Source organism: Rutidosis leptorrhynchoides, chromosome 11 (genome assembly GCF_046630445.1).
Source record: "Rutidosis leptorrhynchoides isolate AG116_Rl617_1_P2 chromosome 11, CSIRO_AGI_Rlap_v1, whole genome shotgun sequence".
In the NCBI taxonomy this organism is placed as follows: domain Eukaryota; kingdom Viridiplantae; phylum Streptophyta; class Magnoliopsida; order Asterales; family Asteraceae; genus Rutidosis; species Rutidosis leptorrhynchoides.
Genome location: NC_092343.1, coordinates 358097712 through 358121257, shown reverse-complemented (window position 1 = coordinate 358121257; position 23546 = coordinate 358097712). Strand labels below are relative to the sequence as shown.

The following is a 23546-nucleotide window of genomic DNA, read 5'->3' as shown; positions in this document are numbered from 1 at the left end:
ATTTTTAGCCTTATCATGCCATCACTTTACATTAAAGATAGGCATGGGACGAAAAGGAAGACATGCGATGGAATTGAAGTGTCTGATTTCTTAAAAAAAACATTATTTTTTTAATAAACAAGAAAGTGCTTATTTTTAACGGCGATTAACGAATACATATGGGTATCGCGTGTGGTAGAACTCCCTTGGATGAGGTTCGAACCGTCTGCAACCTTCGAGGCTCTAGACAATAAGGGAATTTTGCAGCGAGTGAGAGTCGAAACTCTGACTTTCTGTATGAAAAGTCAGCTCACCACCACTTCGCCAACTCCTTGTTGTTAAAAAAAACTCAAATTATGGTCATTTCTTAAAGAATAAACAATTAAAATAAGTATGAAGACGACTACTTAGTTTTTAAGCTACGCTTACAAATCAATTTGAAATCTTCGGCAAATGCCATGTTTATAAGTCGTAAACATTTAGTTTCTTACTTTCTAGTATCGGGGCCTAATGAAATCGTAATATCGTTTACTATATAAATGCTACGGAGTATCTATTACGGCCCCAAGATCACTTTCAAACAAAATAATCACCGCCCAAATCATTTGTTGAAACGTACATAGAAGGATACCATAAAAATACCACAAGAGAAAATATCCTTAAACCCCTATGTTTTCTCTACCACACATGAATTATCTCCTTTATTTCTATATTTCCTCTATATATACTCATATATATGCTCGATGAAACAACTATAAACATTAAACGTCACTCGGCAATTGAATCATGTTTGGATCGTTGTCAGAGGAAGTTGAAGTTAAGGTGGCAGTTGACGAAGCTTGGCAGGTCTATGGCACAATGAAGTTTGCTGACATCGCTGCCGAAGTCATCCTCGAGAGACTCGACGTTATTGAAGGCGATGGTGGCGTTGGTACCATCATCAAGGTCACTTTCAAACCAGGTACTTGAAACTACTTACGTTATGTCACTTGAACTAACATGTATTATGTGTACTAAATAATGGGTTAGTTATTCCTTTTCGGTAAATTATCCTAAATAATCTAATTTACATAGTTTTCGTTCACATTTGATCATTTTTGTCAGTGAATATGTGAATATTCGTTCACATGTGCATGTTGTAATTTTTAACTTCCGCTTTATGAACATTAATAAACATTTTAGGGCGTTTACATGTATAAATTCCTAAAATTTATTGGTTCTATAATTTCTCGTCATTTATTTATTCTCATTTGAACCTGACTCCTATTATTATAATAACTTTGTCAATGAACCAATACACTAAAATATATTCCGATTGACGGTTTGACAAGTACGACAGTTATGGGCTAACCTTTCACTCATGTGTCACGCACGTGATCCTACTTAACAGACGATCGTTAGTGTCCGGGTCTCAATCAAAACAATTGCAAAACTTTAAGGTAATTCAAGTCAAAATTGAAAAAACGTCATCCGTGCAATTTTTGACAAACTTTAAAATCAACTGCGTAATTTTGTCCGAGTCAATTACTATACTTTGCAAGCAAATGACTTAAACTTTGCTACCATTTGTTACTGTATGATTTATATGTCACAGGGTCTGAGATTTCATATTACAAGGAAAAGTTCACAATAATTGATAATGAGAAGAGGGTAAAAGAAGCAGAGATCATAGAAGGAGGATATTTAGATATCGGGTTTACGCTCTATAGAGTTCGAATTGAAGTGAAGGACAATACGAATGACAACACGCGATCATCGTGTCTTGTGAAAATAACAATTGAGTACGAACTTAAGGAAGAGGCTGCTGCCAATGCATCACTCGTCACTATCGAACCCTATGTTGTCCTCATGAAATTTGCCAATGAACATCTCCTAAGTTCTAATTAAATCCAACTTATATGGGGCATATATACCGGTGTTTCAAAACGTATCAATTTTTAATCAATGTTTTATATATCGAACTTTCAATTATTATTATCGTACGTACCTAAGTTCTTATATAACTTGGGATCGGTGTACCATGACATAACGAATAATGTGTGTCAGAATAAACCTAGCCGTCACGTTAAAAAATTCTCTACCTTATGAACATGTTATTTCATAGGCATTATACCTGACAAACGGGTTCGAGCTGGGTCAAGAATCAAACATAGTTGGGACGACACGTTTCGCCTTCTTAGATGGGTCGAACGGGACATGACGAGACATGGCGAATGAATTCCTTGGGCTCCACACTAATGTTGAAAAATTTACACAATGTATTTTTCAAATTGTATAGAACGCCACTAAATTTAACTATATGAGCACATATATTTTTTTAATAACTATGATTTTTTAGAGGTAAACAACTATTAAAGTATTCTTCAAGTATAATATAATTAGCTTTGAATTTTTTTTTTTTAGACTCTATTGAATTTTCATCTTAAATTCGTAAATGGATCGAGACCTGAGACCTGAGTCATGTTGAATCGGGTTGGATCGAGACTATTTTAAGATTTAATGAATTGTACTTGTTTTGTTTATTAATGGAGGTTTTATTTTATTTTTAAGTAATAAATAAATTATAATAAAGTAAATACGGAGTAAATAATAAAAACTACTCTCCCATTATATCACTTTTTCTCTTCAACCTAAAGATTACATGAGGTCATGATTATCAATGATGATCCAATCGTGATTATCAATGATGAAACAATTGAAGAATACAACGCTGGTCTTAGTTTATTTAAGTAGACATCGGAATTCAATGATGTCAGAAGAAGTGTTCCGGTGCCGGATGTATAGCCGGAAACACTGATGGAAAAGGTGAAATTGATATAGCCGTTATGGGTGGGGTTGATGTTTCAAAATTCAAAACTCCAACAAAGTCTAACAATATAGTTCAAGTAATGGAACCAAAAGTCATCCATAACTCATTGGAAAATGTAATGGAAAAAGTCAAAAGGGCGGTTGTTTTTGAGAAAGAAAAAGCTGCAGCAGAGATTAGGAAATCTCTTTTTTCTCCAAATACTAAGGGTGTGGAACACACTGTACAAGATGGGCTTAATCAAATCCCTCTCACCAATCCACTCCCCATCACGTGCCTTTTAACCTCAATGAAAAAGACTACCCTACCCTTAGTCACTCACCTCCCCAAAGAACCTGCCTAATTCCCCCTCTACTTCGTCTAATCCTGCCAACCCATCTGCTAGTGTTAATTTAATTTCAAACTTTAAAGATTCATTTGCTTCAAAACTCACTACCAATATTGAGTCGGATCAGTGTGTAGGGGCTAGCTGTAAAGCCTCGTGTGAAAAGATAAGAGCCAGATGCTATCCTATTGTGACTTCAAATTCTCCTGTAAAAAATCTTAAAAGTGATGGTAATAACAATAATCCCAATTCTTCACATGTCAATTGGGTTGAGCAGGAGCCTGATCCTACTAGTTCGGAGTGTTTCGATACTGAGAGTGAAATCAATCACCTAGTCGGTCAAGCAACAAATCACAAAAAAAAGTAAGAATAATGGGAATCTCTTTGTAAGAATAATGGGAATCTCTTTGGTGCAAAAAAGTTACTTACAAAGAGGAATTGATTAACTTCGGTATCATGATGAACAATACGGTGGATGACGAGCTGATCGTCAATTCTCCAAATAAATGAGGTATGCCTCGAGGTTTTTATCTCAAATCGAATCAATCCGTCCTTTTCTTCTACTTGTTTCGTTTATTTCTCTCTTCAACTGGATTCATCGTAATTTCACCAAATCAATGAGATTAATAGGCACTGGGATTCTCGTCGATGTCAATTTGTCTGGTTCCAATCTGTTTTCTTCATTCGTATCATCACATCGTCACCTAACCAATTTGGGGATTGTATCGTTCAGTTTGTTCACAAACCGTCCTGCTGCGTTTCTTTTTTGGAAGAGCATTTGGGGCTTTTAAGCCCAGCTATATTGGGCCTTTCTATTTATTTATTCCTTATTGCTAGTTGGTCTTTCAATTGGGCTCCTTTCAAGTTAAGGTTCTTCTTTTTGTTGTCCAATAGGCCGGCTCCGAATACGCTTCAAAGCCTTCCATCGTCGATTTTTTATTTCTATCAATTAGGTGTTCGTTTTGTAGGTCTGTCATTTGTCTATCATTGCTCAGGCTCAAATGCCTCTCACATTGTAATTTCGTTATTCTTCATCGTTCTGATGAAGTTTTTTAATAAATTTCTTTTTTCGCCATTAAAAAAAAATCACTTTTTCTCTTTCCTCAACTTCACTTTTAAGTCCTCACAACCATTGGCGGAGCTTGAACGTTGTGGTTGGAGGGGTCAAAAATTTTCTAATGTGTGATATGTTTTTTGGGAAGAAAAACGCTAACTTTGGTGGACAAAGTTGCATATTTTATACACATTTTAGGTTAAAATATCGATCCTAATTGTACATCATCTAAGTTAACTTCTTAAATTTTAGTTTTAAACTTGATTTCAAGGTAAAATTGCCCAAGAGATATGAAAGAATGAATTAGATTGTTGATGAAAACAAAATATGCGCACCTTCACCATTTTCGTCATATCTTTTTCATACGGACTCCGATTTAGTTGATTCAAATGCCCAAACGTCAATAACTCAAAGGGCTACAAAATACTATTACTTACTGAAACTTTTGGAGGGGCGAGGGCCCCCTCCTTCCCCTATAAAGCTCCGCCCCTGCTCACAACTCCATGTGCTCTTACGCAAATTAAGATATGTAAGGTGCTTCAAACATTTGTCTACCCTCATCCATGAATATTAGTTAATAATCAATTGAAACTTAGATTAAACGGTGATAATTCAATATGAGAAATCATTTAATGTTAATGGTCAAGATTACAAGGATTACATAATTAAACTTTTCTTTTAATATATAGAGAAGAGAGTAGAAGTAGATGGTAAACAACTAGACTGGACTACTACCAAGACACAAATGTGATTTTGTGATATGTGGATTAGAATCTTGTGTTATTTGATTTTGCTACACGGGACAAATTTTGAAAGATGAGTTTGTGGATTCTAGACTATCAATAGTTTAGAGAGGTATGTTCCTCAATTTATATTTTTTTATGCTTGTTATGAATGTATTTTCTCCATTTTAGTTGTATTTTTAACTAAATTTGAGTTGCAATATCTTTTGACTAATTGTAGTGTAACATATCATTCACCTACATTGATTTGTTTGACAATCTTTATTCTTTTTTTTTTTTTTTGCTCGGGTGTATTTTGCCACTACACTTATCACAAACCGGTACCTTACATCAGACTTCAACAGCCGCTACTTTAACCGCCACTCTGTAAATGTTTTCATTCTATCTGTATGGTCTCTATACCATAACATATTTGTTATGACAATTTGCGTAGCGCACTCACACCAGCGGAAGCGAGGATATAATTTGTTTGAGACAAACTTGCGAGAAATAATAGAAAGCAAATAAGGTAACTGATAACACGACGATTTAACGTGGTTCGGCAAAACCCTGCCTACGTCCACCCCAAGAGTCTCCTTTATTCTTATAATATAAAAGAACCCGGTACAAGAAAAATTACACTATGAGTTAAACCCAAACCCAAGCCCCTTAGATTTTAGTATAAAATCTAAGTTTCCCGTACACTCTTTTACACTCCTTACAAGAATAAAACTCTCAACCTCACAAATACACACTTTCCATTGATATTATTGATCAACTGTGTTTTTCCTTTGTGATGCCTTTCACCTTCTACATGAATACATATTTATACTTGAACATATACTTGCACATATTTGCTAACAACTCTTGATCACACCTACCTCATGTGAAAACAAATATGACAACCATCGCCAACTTTGACTTGTGAATATGCATAATTAAATCCCATGTTTTTTTCATGTGTATACCAATTTTAATGTTTGTCAAATATGGACAATCGTCCAACAATCTCCACCTTGACGAACATTTATCTTCTTCGTCACCGAAAATATTATCACCGAGTACTTTCACCATTGGCCTCCTTATCCCCGCTGCACACACCTTGAATCACCTCGGTCCTGAACCTCGATTCAAATAAAACAGCCAATAATCATGTGCAACTAACCTTGTCAACTTACCTAGTTGACACCGGAGAGGAGTCTCGAATCACCTCTTCCACCACAGTAGGATTTTCCTTCTCACTATCGTCTACCTCGGTCAAACATGTCCCAACATGTTCCCGACCTGTTTCCCGCGTGCACGCTTTTTAAACCTTCGAGACACGAGTACATTTTGTACTCACCACCAGACGATATAAACCCTCATACTTCTCTCTCTTCATCAGGACCTTCACACTACGTGTGATTTTCATAACTCCACCTACGGCCTAATAGCCGTATCCTTGAGAATCCAACACGCATAAGGAAATTAGATTCTTGCACATCATTTGTGCGTACGCCACACCACCAAAAGCGTAAGCAGCTCCGTGAAACAATTTTATTTTCACCATGCAAACACCATCAACATCACATGTTGAACCATCACCTAAAGTTAGCACCCCGCTTACTTTAACATTAGGTTATCAAAATAAGCTTCCTTGGAACACACATGTATCGTACAACCAGAATCTAAAATCCATTCATCTTGAGCAGAAGTAGAACTTTTGGAGATTGTGAGAACATCTCCCACCGGTACAATAACTGCTACCGCAGCCGATGAACCCCCAGATTTACCTTCACCATTCCTCCAGAGTGGACAGTCCGTCCGTAGTCACCTCACTCATGACATTTGAAGCACTGAATACCCTTCAAGCCGTCTTCTGATCTAGACCTACTGTTATCGCTAGATCTCTTCTCGGCAAACCTTCCCCTTCCATGATCAACCATAGCAAACCCATGCTCAAAACGGTCATCGGATCTTCGTCTCTTATCCCGCGAACTGGGAAGAGAGGCAAGAAGAATAAGGGTCTTATCTTCTTCCTCCTTTAAACCTCAACTTATTCAAGTTGATTAACCAGACCATTAAACACATCCATGTGTTCAATAATATACCAATCGTCATCCGCCATCTCAAATGGCTCCACCTTAAATTGCATACTGCCGTTTCTCGCCATCTCCAAACAAAAAACTATCCGAAACAACTGGATGCTCTGATACCACTTGTTATGACAATTTGCCTGACGCACTCACACCAGCGGAAGCGAGGATATAATTTGTTTGAGACAAACTTGCGAGAAATAATAGAAAGCAAATAAGGCAACTGATAACACGAAGATTTAACGTGGTTCGGCAAAACCCTGCCTACGTCCACCCCAAGAGTCTCCTTTATTCTTATAATATAAAAGAACCCGATACAAGAAAAAGTACACTATGAGTTAAACCCAAACCCAAGCCCCTTAGATTTTAGTATAAAATCTAAGTTTCCCGTACACTCTTTTACACTCCTTACAAGAATAAAACTCTCAACCTCACAAATACACACTTTCCATTGATATTATTGATCAACTGTGTTTTTCCTTTGTGATGCCTTTCACCTTCTCCATGAATACATATTTATACTTGAACATATACTTGCACATATTTGTTAACAACTCTTGATCACACCTACCTCATGTGAAAACAAATATGACAACCATCGCCAACTTTGACTTGTGAATATGCATAATTAAATCCCATGTTTTTTTCATGTGTATACCAATTTTAATGTTTGTCAAATATGGACAATCGTCCAACAATATTGCACTTAAATATTGATAAATCATTAGAGGGATTAAAGAAACTCAAAAGATGCTTGATTAATTTCAGGCAGTATTTCAAATCCATGGAAATTTGATTCTACCATTTTCATGGCGTGTTATTTTTATTTTAGTATTTTTATTTTCTTCAAAAAAAAAAACTTTTTCCTACTTAAAGGTCGGAGGTTCTCTCGGAAGCAATCTCTTTATCCGTCGAATAAAGAGAGGGATGACTTTCTCTACTCTGAGAGTGTTTCACTCTGAGTGGAGAAATGACTTCTCTTTATTCTCGGATAGGGAAAGGATTGTCTACATCTCACCTCCCCCATACACCACTCATGTGGTATTGGATTTTGTTGTTGTTGTTGTTGTTGTGTAAGTGCAATATGTTGTGTTTTTATTGTTTGAGTATGTGACTAATGAAATGTCATAGATAAAAGAGATGGTTGTTGAAAACTAAAGCAAAGTGACTTAATATAGTAATTAACGTATTTACTTACCGTTTTCGCAGTTTAATTTTCTAATCATAGAAACAATTTTCTGCTTCAAAATGTTAATAATATCTTTTATTTATATTTTTCGAATAGCCGTAATAACATATAACGAATTTGAAGGTCAACAAGTATTAATTCTCATATGTTGATATATATATATATTTTTTTTTTGCGAAAAAAACGTAATAACAGTCTTTTTAGTTGTACGCATATTTGTATTTTATTTGATAATGTAATGTATTTAAGACTTTAAGTATAGTGGATTAGAAGAAACTTTGACATGAAAACCTGGAGCTATTGTATATTTGAGTTATAAAATTCGTTGTTTTTCTAAAAAATACACTTTTCTATCCCAAATTTGAAAAAACGCAAAAACTTAACAACTATCTAATAGCGAGTCGAGACGATCTAAACAAACAAAGCCGATAAACTAAACCAACAAAGCTAAACAACATGACATCAACATGACCTAAGCACAACCAAACAAACACGAGAAACCCAAAAACAAACCTACGAAAAGACACCAACCAAACAAAAAAGTTGAAATCCGAATTCCATACAAAGAGCGAAGAAGATCAAACCAAACCACATCAAGGATGACCAAGGGCGTCTACAGCAATCGAAGCCTTTTTTCCTCTCGACCCCGACCATGAGACCTTCGCGGCAACCTTCTTAGCGGTCAATCTTAACCGAACGAGACTCATAAGAAAACACCTCTGTAGAACCGACCTTGTGCGCCTTAGAGGAGTTCAAAAGAATCCCTTTAACCGGTGGAGGCTCCGGAATCTTTTCGAGAAAACCTTCATAGCCTAGCTGTTCAACAGAGATCCTCCTTCTGGATCTTTTTCCTCACCCCGAAAAAAGCAAGAATCCATGCTTCCCGCCCCAATGTTAAAACCATTCTTATCCAAACGATCTGCATCTGACGAGACCTTAGAATTATCCGAACCCGGGCAAGCCACCACATTCGGCCGTTAAAGTCAACCGGCCAGAGTGGATCAGTAAGGCCAGAATCTAAATCGTATAACCCCTTATCCGCATTTAACGGCCCATCATTGAAAACCACCTCCGGCCCAACATTAATTTAAATATCCAGCCAAAATTTACAAACCAAATCAGGCCCATTAGAAAAGCAATCTGGCCCAGAACAACAGAAGGACCTGTAAAACAAAGTTCTTTTACAACTTTCGGTGGTTCATAGACTGGCGGAATCTCCACTTAGTTGAGGACGAACCATCTAAAACCTTAACTTACTTCTTCAATGGAGTAATTATGCTACCATCATTTTCAGACAACAAAGCCAATGCTTCCAAAAATGCACCAATACCAAATGGCTAGGGTTTCAAGTTCTTCTAAAATCCGGTAACAATTTATTGTAATTCAACTTTGCTTTTTATAATATCAACAAGTTTACCTTGCTTAGAAGTTGATGAATGCGCATTATACTTTGTTATGTGATTGACTGTGAACGATAATTAACAAATTTCTTTTGAATGAAATATGAAACCCTAATTTTTACTCCGTATTTCTTATGTTTAATAGTTAAGTAACACTATAGTATGGCCTTGAGTATGAAGTGCTTTTCAACAAACCAGATGTGTTAGATTAGTATTTGATTTTTATGAATATTTACTAATGTAATTATTTTGTTATTTCGTGTGTGAATTTGAAAGTTTAGTGAATTATTTGTCCTTTTATGTGTAGCAATTTAGTTTCAAAAGTGTTTTGTGTTATAGGGGTATCCTTTTTGATTTAAGTACTTTAGGTCATTGAATTTTACAAGTGTTTTGTGCAACATAGTTGTAAAGTGTTTTGCCATGGTAAATTGAATTTGTAAATGTTTGTTCGGTCATTTGTTTCATCCTAACTTTTTGGATTTGTAAAGATTACTAGCCATTTCTATTCTTAAAAAATGTTTAAAAGAAAGAGTGTCTTGCATAATGAAGAATAGATTTCTTTTAATCTCTTCGTATGAATCCCTGCATTTTTAAATGTTTTAAATGGTAACTACTGATAATTTCATGATTTAAGAATCCAAACTTGATAAACTCCCTTGATATCTTCTTGAACTTTCGTTTAGATGTGTTAATTAATCAATTGACCATCAAAGGCTTGTTGGACTCTGGACATTAATACACGTGTTGCTCTAAGATAGTCTGTTGAGAACGAAAGTCAACTTATTATCATTTAAGATTTTATAAAATAAAATCAAATACAAAAAGAAAGCACACACATTCACTTTTTTGTGTATGGTGTTTATATGTGAATTGATTTAAGGTTATGTCAATTAAATAAATAGCTTAGTGAAGGCACAATATTGTTGTCAAAAGATAGGCACAAACCGACTTACTACGAAAGCATCACATGCTTTTTTTAGATGCATAATGATCAAGGTTGTAAAATACTCTGTTTTTACAAATTTAACAATTCATATGCTATCTAAAATATTTATAATATCTAGTCTGTACATGGCATCTTGTACCAATTTGGTTTTTCCTTCGTCATCATCATCATCTTATATCCTTGTTTTTTTTGCTTCCAATTGTGCAGGAATATTTAGTTTTTATAAGGAACTAAAAGATAGTGTGATCCCGTCTCTTTTTTTGACTATCATGATTGGCGGTTACATGGTAAAACATGAAGAAAGCTTATTCAAAAATGTCACTAGAAAAATTCCTGACGATGATTAGTTCAAGAAATAGATGCACAAAGGTAATTATACTCATATAATATATTGGTGTATTTACAGTTTTATGTCGGTCTCTGTGTATAAGGATTGAAATCTATTCATCTAATTTTTATACCATTTTGGTGTAAAAAAGCGTTTTTTAGGAACACGCTCACTCAAAAAGATCATTTTCCAATGCATCCACCAAATATTATATGCTAAATGCATAGAGTAACATTTGTTACACTAGTTAATATAGCTTAACACATTAATTTTGCATCAATGAAATTATTATTCTCTTCATAAACTCCTTATCATGTAAAATTAACTTTTCATAAAAATTATAAACTAATTAAACGTTATTTTTTTTTTCCTATATTTGTTCGAGGTCCCAATATTTTCTTGTTTTTGTTATATACTCTGTCCATCCCAAATAATTTAGCCGCACACAAAAAACACAGTGGAATAAAACATTTTTACCCTTTTTATATTTTCTCGTGTACTCTGTGATATGTATACATTAGGGTTAATATGGGAAATGTAATTGATTACACTCATCTATTTTTGTAAGTGGAGAATGTAGTTGTAATATCTGCAGAATGAACACATTTGGGATGCAGGGGGTAGGTTATAACGTTATATGATTTACTTTTTAGTTTTTATGCTAACTATTTTTTATCATTCATAAATTAGTGGCCTGGTTTATTTTATTGTCTGATGTTTTTCGTATTTTGGGGTTTTGCATATTATGTGGTGGTACTGGAAGCTCATACTGTATCCATTTGTGTAGGTTTAATATGCATGACAAAAGTCATGCCTGACTTATGTACTGTATGGTTATATTAATAATTAATAATAGGTTTAATATGCATGACAAAAGTCATGCATGACTTATGTATATGTATTGTATGGTTATATTATAATAGGTTTTTACTTGTATATCATAATAAATTCACAAACCACAACTCCAAATGTTTTCAGCTTTTCTTTTTTCTTGCATAGGTTGATGGCCCCTTTGTTTTATACATCTGAATATCGTTACCATCAATCATCATTATCATTAATACAGTTCATGATGAACAACATAAATGGCATTCATTTGTACTGGCTAAGGGGTTTAGCACAAGGAATGATAACACGAATGTCGATGAATCAAAGGGTGAAAAACAAGGGTTTCAAGTTCTGCAATTATTGTTGCAAGGTATATTTTCTTACTCATAAGTATCACATGTTTTTAATGTTTTTCACTTTTACTTATATTAATCTTAATCTATGGTAATTAAAACCAATAAAAGATGTTTGTGCAAAAAAAGTGGATATATTAATTATGTGTCAATATTAAAGATATATGTTAAGCCAATTTTATTTCTTTTTTAATTCACTAAGAGTAGTCTTTGTTATATTTGTGTTTGATTGGAACATCTTTCGCGATGAACGTAAACATATGCTGTCTATTTCTAATGAAATATCGAATCCATTTTGTTAATTCATAGTTTTCAGTTTTAAGTATAAAATAATTATATAATGTATGGAGACTAAGGAGTAGATCTGAAAAGACAAAACTGTAGGTAGGCATATATATTTCAGAGAAGACAATTGACTCTAAATTTTTTTTATTTCTAGTAATAATGTAGTATGTAAAACATTGACCTTGAGTTTGTATGCTGTTATCTTTTTTTAAACCTAATTGTTTTCATTTGTGCAACTAGAGAAAACACCTTGTGAATGTTTACTACTTAGTGCTGCTCATATCCCTTGGCTACATTCCTCGCCTTGTACTTTACGTCTTTCTAGGTTGTAAAAATCAGTATTCATCCCCTAATAATCGGTTTTTTGAAGCATGCCGATCTATTTTGCCAAAATTGGTCAAATTAATTTTTCAACGCCCTACAAAAGCTGGTGAACGGGTCAAAATCGGTCAAAGTCAAAGTTGGTCAACACCCGATTAATCCCGATTTTATGACCGTTAAGCAACTTTTACTTGTGGATTTTCCATTTCTTTAGCTTGAAGGCTCATTTCTTTAGCTTGAAGGCCCATTTTCCATTTCTTTTACTTGTAACTTATCGACTCATCATAAGCCAACAAAAGTTTCTCATTCTCGATCGGTTGTGTTCTTTATAGTTGTCAATGAGGAAATCTTTTCTCTTATTGTACTCTTAACCGTTCACATTCAGTATTCCAATCCTCAATTGGGTATATCCTAAACATTCTTAAATCGCTCAAATGCAGAACCCTAACAATGATATGCGATAATCAATCTCAAACTGATTCTTTGTGACTTAGTTGTTAAAGTTTGGCATGTTAGTATAATGGATAAGGGTATGTCGGTTAAGAGAGATGGAGCAAACACGACAAAGGATAAAAATGTTGATGTACAAGGGATGAAGAATTTTCGATCAAGAATAATTGTCCTTAATACGGCTACTGTAAAGAAGCTTTGAACAAATATGCTTCCGAATGAAAATTCCCTATTTGAGAAGAGTTCTGAATGAACATTCTTAATGACGTAGAATTACCATTTTAACCTTCGATTTGATTTAGATCTAAATAAACAAATCTACTTTCATTTTTAACTAGTACTCCGTAAAATAAACAAATAATTTCATTTTTAACTAGTACTTCGTAATTAATAAACAACAATATCCTTTCAAAACAAGATCCAAAATAGTTTTCTGCCCAATATTTCTTTTTCATCATAGGAAATCGTCATAATCACAACAAGACATTGATGAACAGATCAAACAAATATATAATCTACCATCATACCCACAATAAAAACTGCATCTGGGTATTTCAGATTTTGATTTTGCATAAGGGCTTTCCCATATGGGGCCCACTTTTGGATAAAGTGAAACCTTTAAGGCCATGTCTTAGATTGTAATAAGAGAGGTGCTTACAGGAAGGTATTTGGGGGAAAATTAATTGGTGGAAAAAAGAGGATGAAGAAGAAACGGGTATTCAGAGATATGAAGGGAGAAAAAGAGGATGAAAAAGATGATGGAAGAAGAAAAGGGTAGATAATGAAAGGAGAAAAAGATGATGAATAATAATTACCTTGTGAAGGAAATTTAATCGCTGGAAGATTTTGTGAAGTGAAGATGGTAAAGCAAATGAGAAATAAAAGGGTATTTAGTGGAAAAGTGTACCACTGAACCGTTAAGAGATACTCAAGGAGGGGAACCATTCAGTGCTCGTTCAGTACCACTCTTTGCATTCAGAGGCAGACATCAAACGTAGTGTTACGTTAACACTGACCGATTCAGTGTTCAGTGCTGAATGATTCCATTCAGAAGCAAACAAACACGCCCTTAGTTTTGATTTTTCTACAGGTTTTAACACGCTTCTCAAGAATCTAGATACCATACGATTGCAGTTTCTCATATCTTTTATTTGATGGATGTCATGATTATTTTATAGTTAAATGTTTAAGATTATTTTATTTGGAGATATTTTATGAGCCATTAATTAATTAAATATTTAAAATAAATAAATTTTCCATAGTTAAATGTTGTGACATTTATTTTCAATTAGGATAAAGACTAATTCTAAAAGAAAAAAAACTTCCGATGCGCCTATTTGAACAAGGAAATGACTATCGTGTTTAGAAGTACTCAAAAGTACTTGAATTAAAAAGTTGCATCCATTCCTTGTTTCTTCTCACTTCCATTTATATTTATATTGGCGCCAAATCAATCAATATCAATATCACTCAAACTCAAAATCAAAATATGCGGAATTCTAAGATGTACAAAGTCAAAAAGGAATTGTTGATTCCGAATCGTGTTGTTAAAGTTGGAAAGTCTTTTATCTGTATGAGGCCTAAATGTCCTCTCGTTTTGCCATTTACTATGATGCGAAGAAACATATCGAAAAGTGTAATTATATGTAATAAAATGTTTATCATGGTTATTCTTAATCTCAGGTGAAAAAATGGCTAAAGGCTAAAGTTCAAGGAATATGGTATGGCTCTCTCCAGTAATCTTTTGATCTTAATTTAATCTTAGTTGATACTTCCTCCGTCCTAAAATAACTGTCTCATTTGACGTTTATGTTTCATAACTTTGATTTCAAATATTTTTGTTTGTGTTATATAATATTTGATGAAATTTATATGAATATACTAGGTTTTAAACGTGATTTCATTGGTATAACTTTTATCAATCAATAATGATATAACACAAACAAAAATATTCTAAGTCAAAGTTGAAGAAGAAAGATTTTAGAAATCAAACTAGGACAGTAATTTTGAGAGGAGGGATTATAAAGAAGGTATTTGTGATTAGGTAGTGATAACTTCTTAATATCAACTAAGATTAAACTAAGATCGAAATTCAGATTAGATTATCGGAAGGAGCCGCACCATAGACCTTAACTTTTGCCCTTAGCCCTCTTTTCATCTAAGATTAAAGAATAAGCATGAATGAAACATTTTATTACAATAATGATCATGAATCTTAGTTCAATATACTTGCATCACATTTCTTCATGTGTTTATTTACATCATAATCAATGGAAAATATGAAAGGACATTTAAAGCTCGAATACATGAAAGACTTTCCAACTTTTATAACACGGTCGGGAATCAACAATTCATTTTTTTCCTTACACCTTAGTATTCCCCATATGATTTTGAGTTTGATTGTGATATTGATATTAATTTATTTGACACCGATATAAATGGAACTGAAGGGTATCAGGGAATAGATGCAACTTTTTAAATAAGTCCTTTTAGTACTTCTAAAGATGTTATTTAGTCCCTTGCTAAAGAGGTGTAACGAAAGTCTTTGTCTCTTAAAATTAGTTTTTATCATAATCGAAAATACATGTCATAACATTTAACTATAGAAAAATTATTTATTTTAAATATTTAATGAATGGATCATAAAATATCTCCAAATAAATTAATCATAACATCCGTATAAAAGATAAGAGAAACTACAATGGTTTGATTCTCGATGGTTTGATTCTCGGGATGCGTGTTAAAACCTGTAGGAAAAATTGAAATTGTAAGTTATCCAATAGAAAGAAGCGAAAATCTGGAATTTTTTCATTGCGTGGACCGTGACGTCTACGAACATGAGAAAATGTGGAATGAATGAGGTGTTATAGAATAGTCCTTGGATGTTCACATGGTTTCGATCATAATCAATGGTCACCAAATGCAAGTCTATTAAAAGTAAACTTGACAAGTTTTCCGTTTTGTTTAAAACCTCATAACGTTCCCATTTCAGCATTCACGAAAGATGTTTTGAGTCCTATAACGACTAAACTTGGAAACCCGGTGATGCTAGACTCGTACAATAGCTTGATGTGTGTGTGTGTGGAGTCTTGGGTAGGTCTATTTATGCATGAGCTATAATTAAAGTACGAGTTGATTAGGTGAAGGTGTTAACTAGTGGCAAGTAAATGAGACCATATCTATGATTGAAGTACACCTCGCTTGAAGAACAAGAACCTGCCAGCATGGAACTAAATTGGTTCTCCGAAACTGTTGTCTCACGTTGAAGTTTAGTCTCAACCACTCTCTCCAAAAGCTTCATAGTATTGATAAGTAGTTTTATACTTATGAAATTGCTCCTTGTTCTTGTAAATGGGAATATTCTCGTTCTTGTAAATGGGAATATTCTCGCGAGTGTGTTTGGCATCTAGCAAACGTGTTGTTGAAACATTTGTTAAGCACCTCACTCCATCATCGCTAGGTATTTCCTAATGGTGTATGCAATAGTGTGTGAAGTAGACCTTTCTCCATAGCTAATCTAGTTAAATCAAGGAGTTTCTAATGTGATAAAATCTTGAATAAAGGTGTAGATCTGCTGGTTGGGCTACCTTATGAATTGGTCGAGAGGTAAGCTTGGTTTACCTCTATTGTGTTGGGCTTGAGGTGATACTCGTAGGCATGTTAGGGTTTCCACTGCTTCAATTTTATCCTTTTTGAAGAGAAAAGAAGGGAAGTGAAAAGACTTCAAAAGAAAATTGTGTTTCCAATTGAAAAGATCTCATTTTCTCCCTTTCATTCATCTTCAATTATTTTCTTTTCTTTCACGACAAAACTCGTGAAAAGAGCCCTTCATATTAAATACAATGGTGTAAACGATAGCCAACTCGACCGACTAGTCAGTTTAGTGACTAGCCCATCTCGTTGCACCCCACTAATAAGTCTGTCAACGCTAAAAAGTCAAGTCAAAGTCGGTTCTGAGTCGTTCAAAGAAGTTTGTTCAAATCTTTAGTATTATTTTATACCCATTTTTTGTGCTCTTTACACATGTTTGAAATATCTACGTTTTGTTTGATATATATATATATATATATATATATATATATATATATATATATATATATATATATATATATATATATATATATTACTATGAGGAGGGTCGTTGAAAGAAATGATCTACTGATGCCAAAAAAATCGCCGTTAAAAAAAAATATATTACTAAAAGTCAATGTTAGTCAACTTCCGTCCGAATAATCTTGACGCGACCCAAACTAGACTGACTACTCCTTGCAACCTTGGTTAAATATGGATAAGTATTCAAATTCATAATGACTTCGCCTTTATTGCAGTATTAATAGCCATTTCCCAAAGTTCACTTTTTTCTACCTTTCTAGGGTTTACTTTATATTCATCTCTTTCCGCCGCTCCCGTCTCACAACACCGCCGATCATCTACTCGTCTGTCTCCGACTGCTCTTTCATTAAAGGTGTGCCGATCAATATTTTTACCGATCTATGCTATATCTCACTCCTTTTATATGCATCATTTTTCGTTGTTGTAATCACTGTATTTGATTTCTTGTATCTTGATATACTAATATAAATTTGCTTCCGATTCAACAATCGTCAAATCTATACGCATTGAAGGAAGTATAGCTACGTGTTTTGTGTCAATGAGGCTTCTTTTTGATTAGATCTTCATCCCTTAACAATTGATATGGATTTTGTTACTAATCTTGCACCAACATTCTTTAATGTGTATTTGTATCGTTTGTTTTGATGATTTATTATAGAGGTCGGTTTCTTTTTTAAACAAGTTGTCATCAAGATTTTTTATTTATTTTTACACCGAAGATGGTGCATTGATGCCAATTATCATATCGAGGTTATCTTGAATGCATTAAACATTGCATATCCTTTTTTGGTAACGGATGTCTTGTATCTTATGAAACTCTAATCTTTCATGGATCTTCTTTGAATGTTGATTTTTCTTGCTTTTCCCAAATTAAAGTTTTCTCATTTCACATCTACTTGGTATTGGTATTACTTGCAAAATTGGTCAAAATTTGGCCAAAACTCGGGATTACTCGGAAAATTATTAAGTAAATGGATGATACCCATTTACCCGCTAGTTACTTTGTAAATGAGGACCTGTCGGCTATGAGTCCGGGTTTGGGACGGATTTTTATAATCGGGTTCGGGTCTGGGATTACTTATACCCTGCCCATACCCGGCCCATGCCATCCCTAGTCAACATCGGTCAAAATCAAACTAGGTCTACAACTGAGTACCCCCGAGTAGAAATTTTTGCAACCTTGCACCTCTTAGATGTTTGTTATATTATTTGATGGTTTTTCCAGACATATGTTGAAATATTTTGCAAAAAACATGTGTTAGAACTTTAACAGAATTTGTGTGTTTCTTTTCCTAAAAATCAGTTAGTCATATTTTTGAAGAAGGTGACTCATATAGCTATCCTCACTCTTTAGTAGCTTTTGTGATCTTATAATATGTTGATTTTTTGATAATTTGTATTCAGAACATTTTAAATGGAGATCGATTTAAATGAATATCCTAGTCAACAGGAAAAAGTGTCAATGGAGATCGATTTAAATGAAGATTATAGTCAAAGTCAACAGGATGTGGTGACAATGTGGGTTCTCTTCTTTTAAACTCTATCATAAAAGACCCGTTTTTAGCTTCTAATTTACAATTTTATGGTATAAATTTGCAGGTCCCCGAGTTCACAATGTAAGATAGGATGGAATACCGAAAAAAGGTCGGTGTATATTTTACAACAATTTCCAAAAAAAGAAAATTTAAAAATAATTGTATTAATATAAGATGTTCTTTAATCTATCGTGTGTTTCAGGTCATCAACGCCTAAATTGAAGACATTTAGTTCCTCATTTGATAAAAAAATAACTTGCAAGTTGATCTCTAACTATTACTAATTGCATTTTACATCATACCATAACATGTCAGAATTTAACTTTTTTATGACCTTTTATTGTTTGTGTTCTTTAAGCGATCAAAAATTGAATCGACCTGCATTTCTCAAGATAGATGAGAACACTGTATTATATTACAAATATAATGGCGAGGTATGAACTATACACACACCGTATTTCATCAATACAATCCATATCATAGATATATATATATATATATATATATATATATATATATATATATATATATATATATATATATATATATATATATATATATATATATATATATATATATATATATATATATATATTATTATTATTATTATTATTATTATTTTTATTTATTTTTTTATGTTTTCAGTGCATCATATATTTAACATTCTCTTCTTGACAGACACTAGCAACGGGTCGAAAGAAAGGGGATAAAATCTTATGTATTTGCTGTGATACTGAGGTATATATTTTTTTATTTTTTATTTTTTTTATTACTCATTGGACCTTATGAGTGAGAAAATGAAATAAATATGTTACAATGTTTTTCAACAGCTTAGTCCGTCACAGTTCGAAGCTCACGCGGGCTTGGGTTCTCGCAAAAAACCGTGAGTTATCCACTAGAGTCACATATAAATGTTTTTAATTTTTTAGGATTTCGCTAACGGCACCGTTAACACGCTGTAATGTGTTGTACAATGCATTAAAGGGTGTTAACGACAGGCCCCTAGGGCCGTATTTAGAAAATTCTTTTATTATTATTATTATTATTATTATTATTATTATTATTTTATATTTTGTTTTATATTTTTTTTGTAATTTACTGACATTTGTACTTGAATATGGCTAGATATGCAAACATTTATCTTTCAGACGGTGTGTCGATACATGAGCTTGCATCGTCTGTATTACTTCAGGAATCAGTGGATATATCGCAATTTGCATGCATAATATGCAGGTAACATTTTTACTCAACAATGTAATTTGCAATATGTATTATTATATTGAATTGTGCAGTCCTTTTGAAATAATATTCTTATGTATACAGAGAATACAGTTTTGAAGAAGATAAAGATATCTTCAATGAACGTACTTCATTAGTTTGTGACCAGGTATTTAAATTAAATTATTTTACACAGTTTGTTAGCTTATAAATTTTTACACTATTCTTTTTTTCGTTCTTCAGTGCGAAAAAGAATACCATATTGGCTGTCTATGGGAACAGGGGATAGCTCAGCTACAGGTTAGTGATTATGCTGTTTCTTTTTTTTTTTTTTTTTTTTTTTACATTATTATTAGTACTACCAAAAAAAGAATCTTGTGTCGATAAGATAAATTTCTATGCTTTACATTTAATAATAAAATTGAACTTTTCCTAGATATAATAAAGACAAAATTACACGGATAGTCCTTGTGGGTTGTCAAATATTTCGTGGATAGTCCACTTTTATATTGCCCTGAATAGTCCATTACTTGCACTTATTGCATGAATAGTCCAAATTTAAACATCCCGTTAGGTTTTCTCCATAACTGCTTTTACGTGCATTTCACATGAGGGCAATTATGTTATTTGCCGTGAGGGCAAATATTCTTTTTGCTCTCGCATAAGATGCACGTGAAAGCAGTCAACGAAGGAAACCTAACAAGGCGTTAACATTTGGACTATACACGCAATAAGTTCAAAGTGATGGACTATCCAGGTTAAAAAAAAATTGGACTATCCATTAAATATTTGACAAACCACAAGGAGTAACCGTGTAATCTTGTCTATAATAAATAATAATTGTCAATTTTTGTAGAAATTGCCTAGTGGCAAGTGGTTTTGCTCAAAGGATTGTTCGAGGCTTCATAATGTTCTTAAAGCGTGCGTAAAATACAGCCCGATACCCATTCCTACGCATATGAAGGATGTACTTAAGAAAAAGTTACGAAAGTGTGATACAAACAATGTCACTGATTTCGATGCCGACTGGTTTATTGTTCGAGGCAACGATGCTTCTAAAAAAAACCGCTTGTTGCTTGCAGAAGCTTTCGCTATCTTTCAAGTGAGAGTTTTTTTTTTTTTTTTTTTTAAATTCTGCATTTTGTGTATGTTTATTGTGTAAATTTCATGTTAACAGGATTGCTTCAATCCTATTATTGATTCGGTTACGGGACAAGATTTTTTACCATCAATGACATATGGGTAAGTATACATAAATTACTTATTTTTGTATTTGTTATTTTTATTTATTATTTATTATTTGGTATTAACACTGTTTTTTTTTTACCAATAGCAAGGAAATCGGTGACATGGACTTTTTCGGGGTACATTGTGCGATGCTGGTGATAAAGTAAAACCTTACTTCTTATTTATTTATTTATTTATTTTGCTTATTTACGTGCTTTTCTGATTTGGTGGTTTCCGTTGTAACCAAGGTTGCAGAAATCACTACTTGGGGAGTTCTTGGTCGGGGATTTTTAGGGGGTACTCGGATGTTGACCAACTTTCACTTTGACTTGCTTTGACCAAGTTTTGGCCCAGTTTTGACCGATTTTCGGAGCAATTTTGACCGAGTTTGACCGAGTTTGACCAAGTTTGACCGGGTTTGACCAAATTTGACCAAATTCCAAGTTGAGCAACAGGGATTGTAACAACACTTATGTTGATTGTGCAGCTCGAAACTTATTACAGCGGGGTTGTTCCGTGTTCTTGGTCATGAAATTGTTGAATTATCAATTGCTGCCACCTGTCGACCTTATCAAATGATGGTGTGCATATATATATATATATATTTTTTTTTTACAATATTATATTTAAATATGTTATTATTAAATCTTATTAATTATTAATTTGTCAGGGCTATTTTCAAATGTTTTTCACCTGCTTTGAAATGTGTCTCGGGTATTTAAAGATTCAAAAGATTGTGGTCCCGGCAGCTAAGGTTGTAAAAGACATGTGGATCGACAAATTCGGCTTTAAAGAAGTAAACCGGGAACAGGTACATAGTGGTTTTTTTGTTTTGTTTTGTTTTGTTTTTTTTTATTTTTAAATGATGGTTCGCTCATTTTTTAATACTGATAAGCCGTTTTGTGGTATTCAGTTGTTTGAGTACAAAAAATCGCGTTCGATGGTAAGGTTTATTGGAACAACGTTGCTTGAAAAGGAGGTCCCTAAGGTTGCGTATACTTATGAAAATGACCGATATTAGTTTAAAGGACTAAGAATTAAAGAGAAGTTCAACTTGTGAAATACTGTTGGTTTGTTTGATTTTGTTGTGTTTAGGTTTAAGTTGCTAAACTAGACGCTTTTTGCAAGTTTTATTTTTTTGTCTTTCTGTTGACTGATAAACGTAGGTTTGCTAGATAGAAGACTTATTTCTGAAGTTATGTTGGGTTAAGTTACTAGTTTTTATACAATTTTACATGTGAAGTTTTTGAGTAAAATGGAGTTTTAAAGGTTTTTTTTTCATTGAAATACTTGGTTCTTTATAAATAAAGTTCAAGCATTTCAATGGATGGTTTTTCTTTGGAGTTCATTTGGTGCAAAACGAGGGGAGAAATTGCCCGCGCGTTGCTGAGAGAAATGAATTTGCCCGATAACTTAAACAGTGTTTCAATATTATAGATTACCCGCACATTGATGGGTGATACTATTTAAACATTAAACACTTTTTGGGTTGTTTATAATTATAATATAAAATAGAAATATCTTAGTAAAAATTTTTACTCCGTATATTATAAGGTTTTTTTTTTTTTTTTTTTTTTTTTTTTTTTTTTTTAAGCAAAATTTGAGCATAAGCCCAGCCCAACATAATCAAATTACAGCCCGGTTAGTCAGTTACACATGAAATCTGGGAGCTGTAGTGGAACTCGAAAGTTTTAGAGAATGCAACTGAAATACAGTAACCCGCGTATATTATGAGTTAGAAATAACTAGTTGGGCAACCTGGCTTTGCGCCGGTTCTTCACCCTTGATTAACATTATTCATATAGCTAATTATTGGAAAAGTAATTATTTATCATTTTTTTTTTTTTGTTTTTTCGTTTTTTCGTTTTGTCGAGGACGGACCAAGTATAGTTATGGATTGATTTGTAATAAGCGTGAAGGTAAGTATTCATCATTTTTTTTAGAACGGCACATTCATATTCGAATGCTCAATCAATAAAGTGAGACATACATCAACGATTGTTACAAACTATTTAATAAAATAGGAAAAACTATATATATATATATATATATATATATATATATATATATATATATATATATATATATATATATATATATATATATATATATATATATATATATATATATAGTGGTAGGATCAAGAGGGAAGTAACCATTCGAGGGGAAGTAAAAACCTTTTTTTTTTTTTTTTTTTTTCGTTTTTTGAAAAAACTTTGTTTACGAACATTATAGATGAGATGAAAATATGAACATTTAGTAGAGACACTTTGTGATAAAAGTTTTTATTTTGACGGGAAAACGCTCGAAGAAGTAATATATAACAATTATCGTGTTTTTCGAGCGTATTTTGAGGTTTTAGCTATTGGGGTTTAGATATTAGGGTTTAGAT

General features: G+C 33.2%; 2 protein-coding genes across 4 annotated transcripts; both read left to right on the top strand.

Annotated features, from left to right (window-relative positions):
- Positions 1-727: 727 nt before the first annotated feature.
- Positions 728-2528, top strand: LOC139876775 (norbelladine synthase-like). Its single transcript, XM_071864145.1, has 2 exons — positions 728-940; positions 1574-2528. The coding sequence occupies exons 1-2, from the start codon at positions 766-768 to the stop codon at positions 1864-1866; spliced, it is 468 nt and encodes a 155-aa protein (XP_071720246.1). The 5' UTR covers positions 728-765; the 3' UTR covers positions 1867-2528.
- Positions 2529-4973: 2445 nt separating this feature from the next.
- Positions 4974-22408, top strand: LOC139877429 (increased DNA methylation 1-like). 3 transcript variants are annotated; one of them, XM_071864857.1, is made up of 18 exons: positions 4987-5019; positions 10704-10865; positions 11824-12022; positions 18625-18692; positions 18774-18818; positions 18912-18971; positions 19068-19143; positions 19388-19447; positions 19540-19592; positions 19835-19942; positions 20033-20096; positions 20171-20227; positions 20784-21029; positions 21105-21169; positions 21261-21317; positions 21642-21735; positions 21825-21965; positions 22068-22408. In XM_071864857.1, the coding sequence occupies exons 3-18, from the start codon at positions 11828-11830 to the stop codon at positions 22173-22175; spliced, it is 1497 nt and encodes a 498-aa protein (XP_071720958.1). In that variant the 5' UTR covers positions 4987-5019; positions 10704-10865; positions 11824-11827; the 3' UTR covers positions 22176-22408. The 3 variants fall into 3 exon arrangements, with proteins under 3 accessions (XP_071720960.1, XP_071720958.1, XP_071720959.1); XM_071864859.1 differs by lacking the exon at positions 22068-22408 and having other exon boundaries at positions 4974-5019; positions 21261-21309; positions 21825-21961; XM_071864858.1 differs by lacking the exons at positions 4987-5019; positions 10704-10865 and having other exon boundaries at positions 18579-18692.
- Positions 22409-23546: the final 1138 nt, after the last annotated feature.

Excerpts from the sequence above, each read along its gene's own strand:
- LOC139876775 (XM_071864145.1), top strand. The coding sequence starts at position 766 with ATGTTTGGATCGTTGTCAGAGGAAGTTGAAGTTAAGGTGGCAGTTGAC. Across the intron at positions 941-1,573 it reads CAAGGTCACTTTCAAACCAG|GGTCTGAGATTTCATATTAC; the intron begins GTACTTGAAACT and ends TATATGTCACAG.
- LOC139877429 (XM_071864857.1), top strand. The coding sequence starts at position 11,828 with ATGGCCCCTTTGTTTTATACATCTGAATATCGTTACCATCAATCATCA. Across the intron at positions 12,023-18,624 it reads TCTGCAATTATTGTTGCAAG|GAAAAAGTGTCAATGGAGAT; the intron begins GTATATTTTCTT and ends CCTAGTCAACAG. Across the intron at positions 21,030-21,104 it reads AAGCTTTCGCTATCTTTCAA|GATTGCTTCAATCCTATTAT; the intron begins GTGAGAGTTTTT and ends TCATGTTAACAG.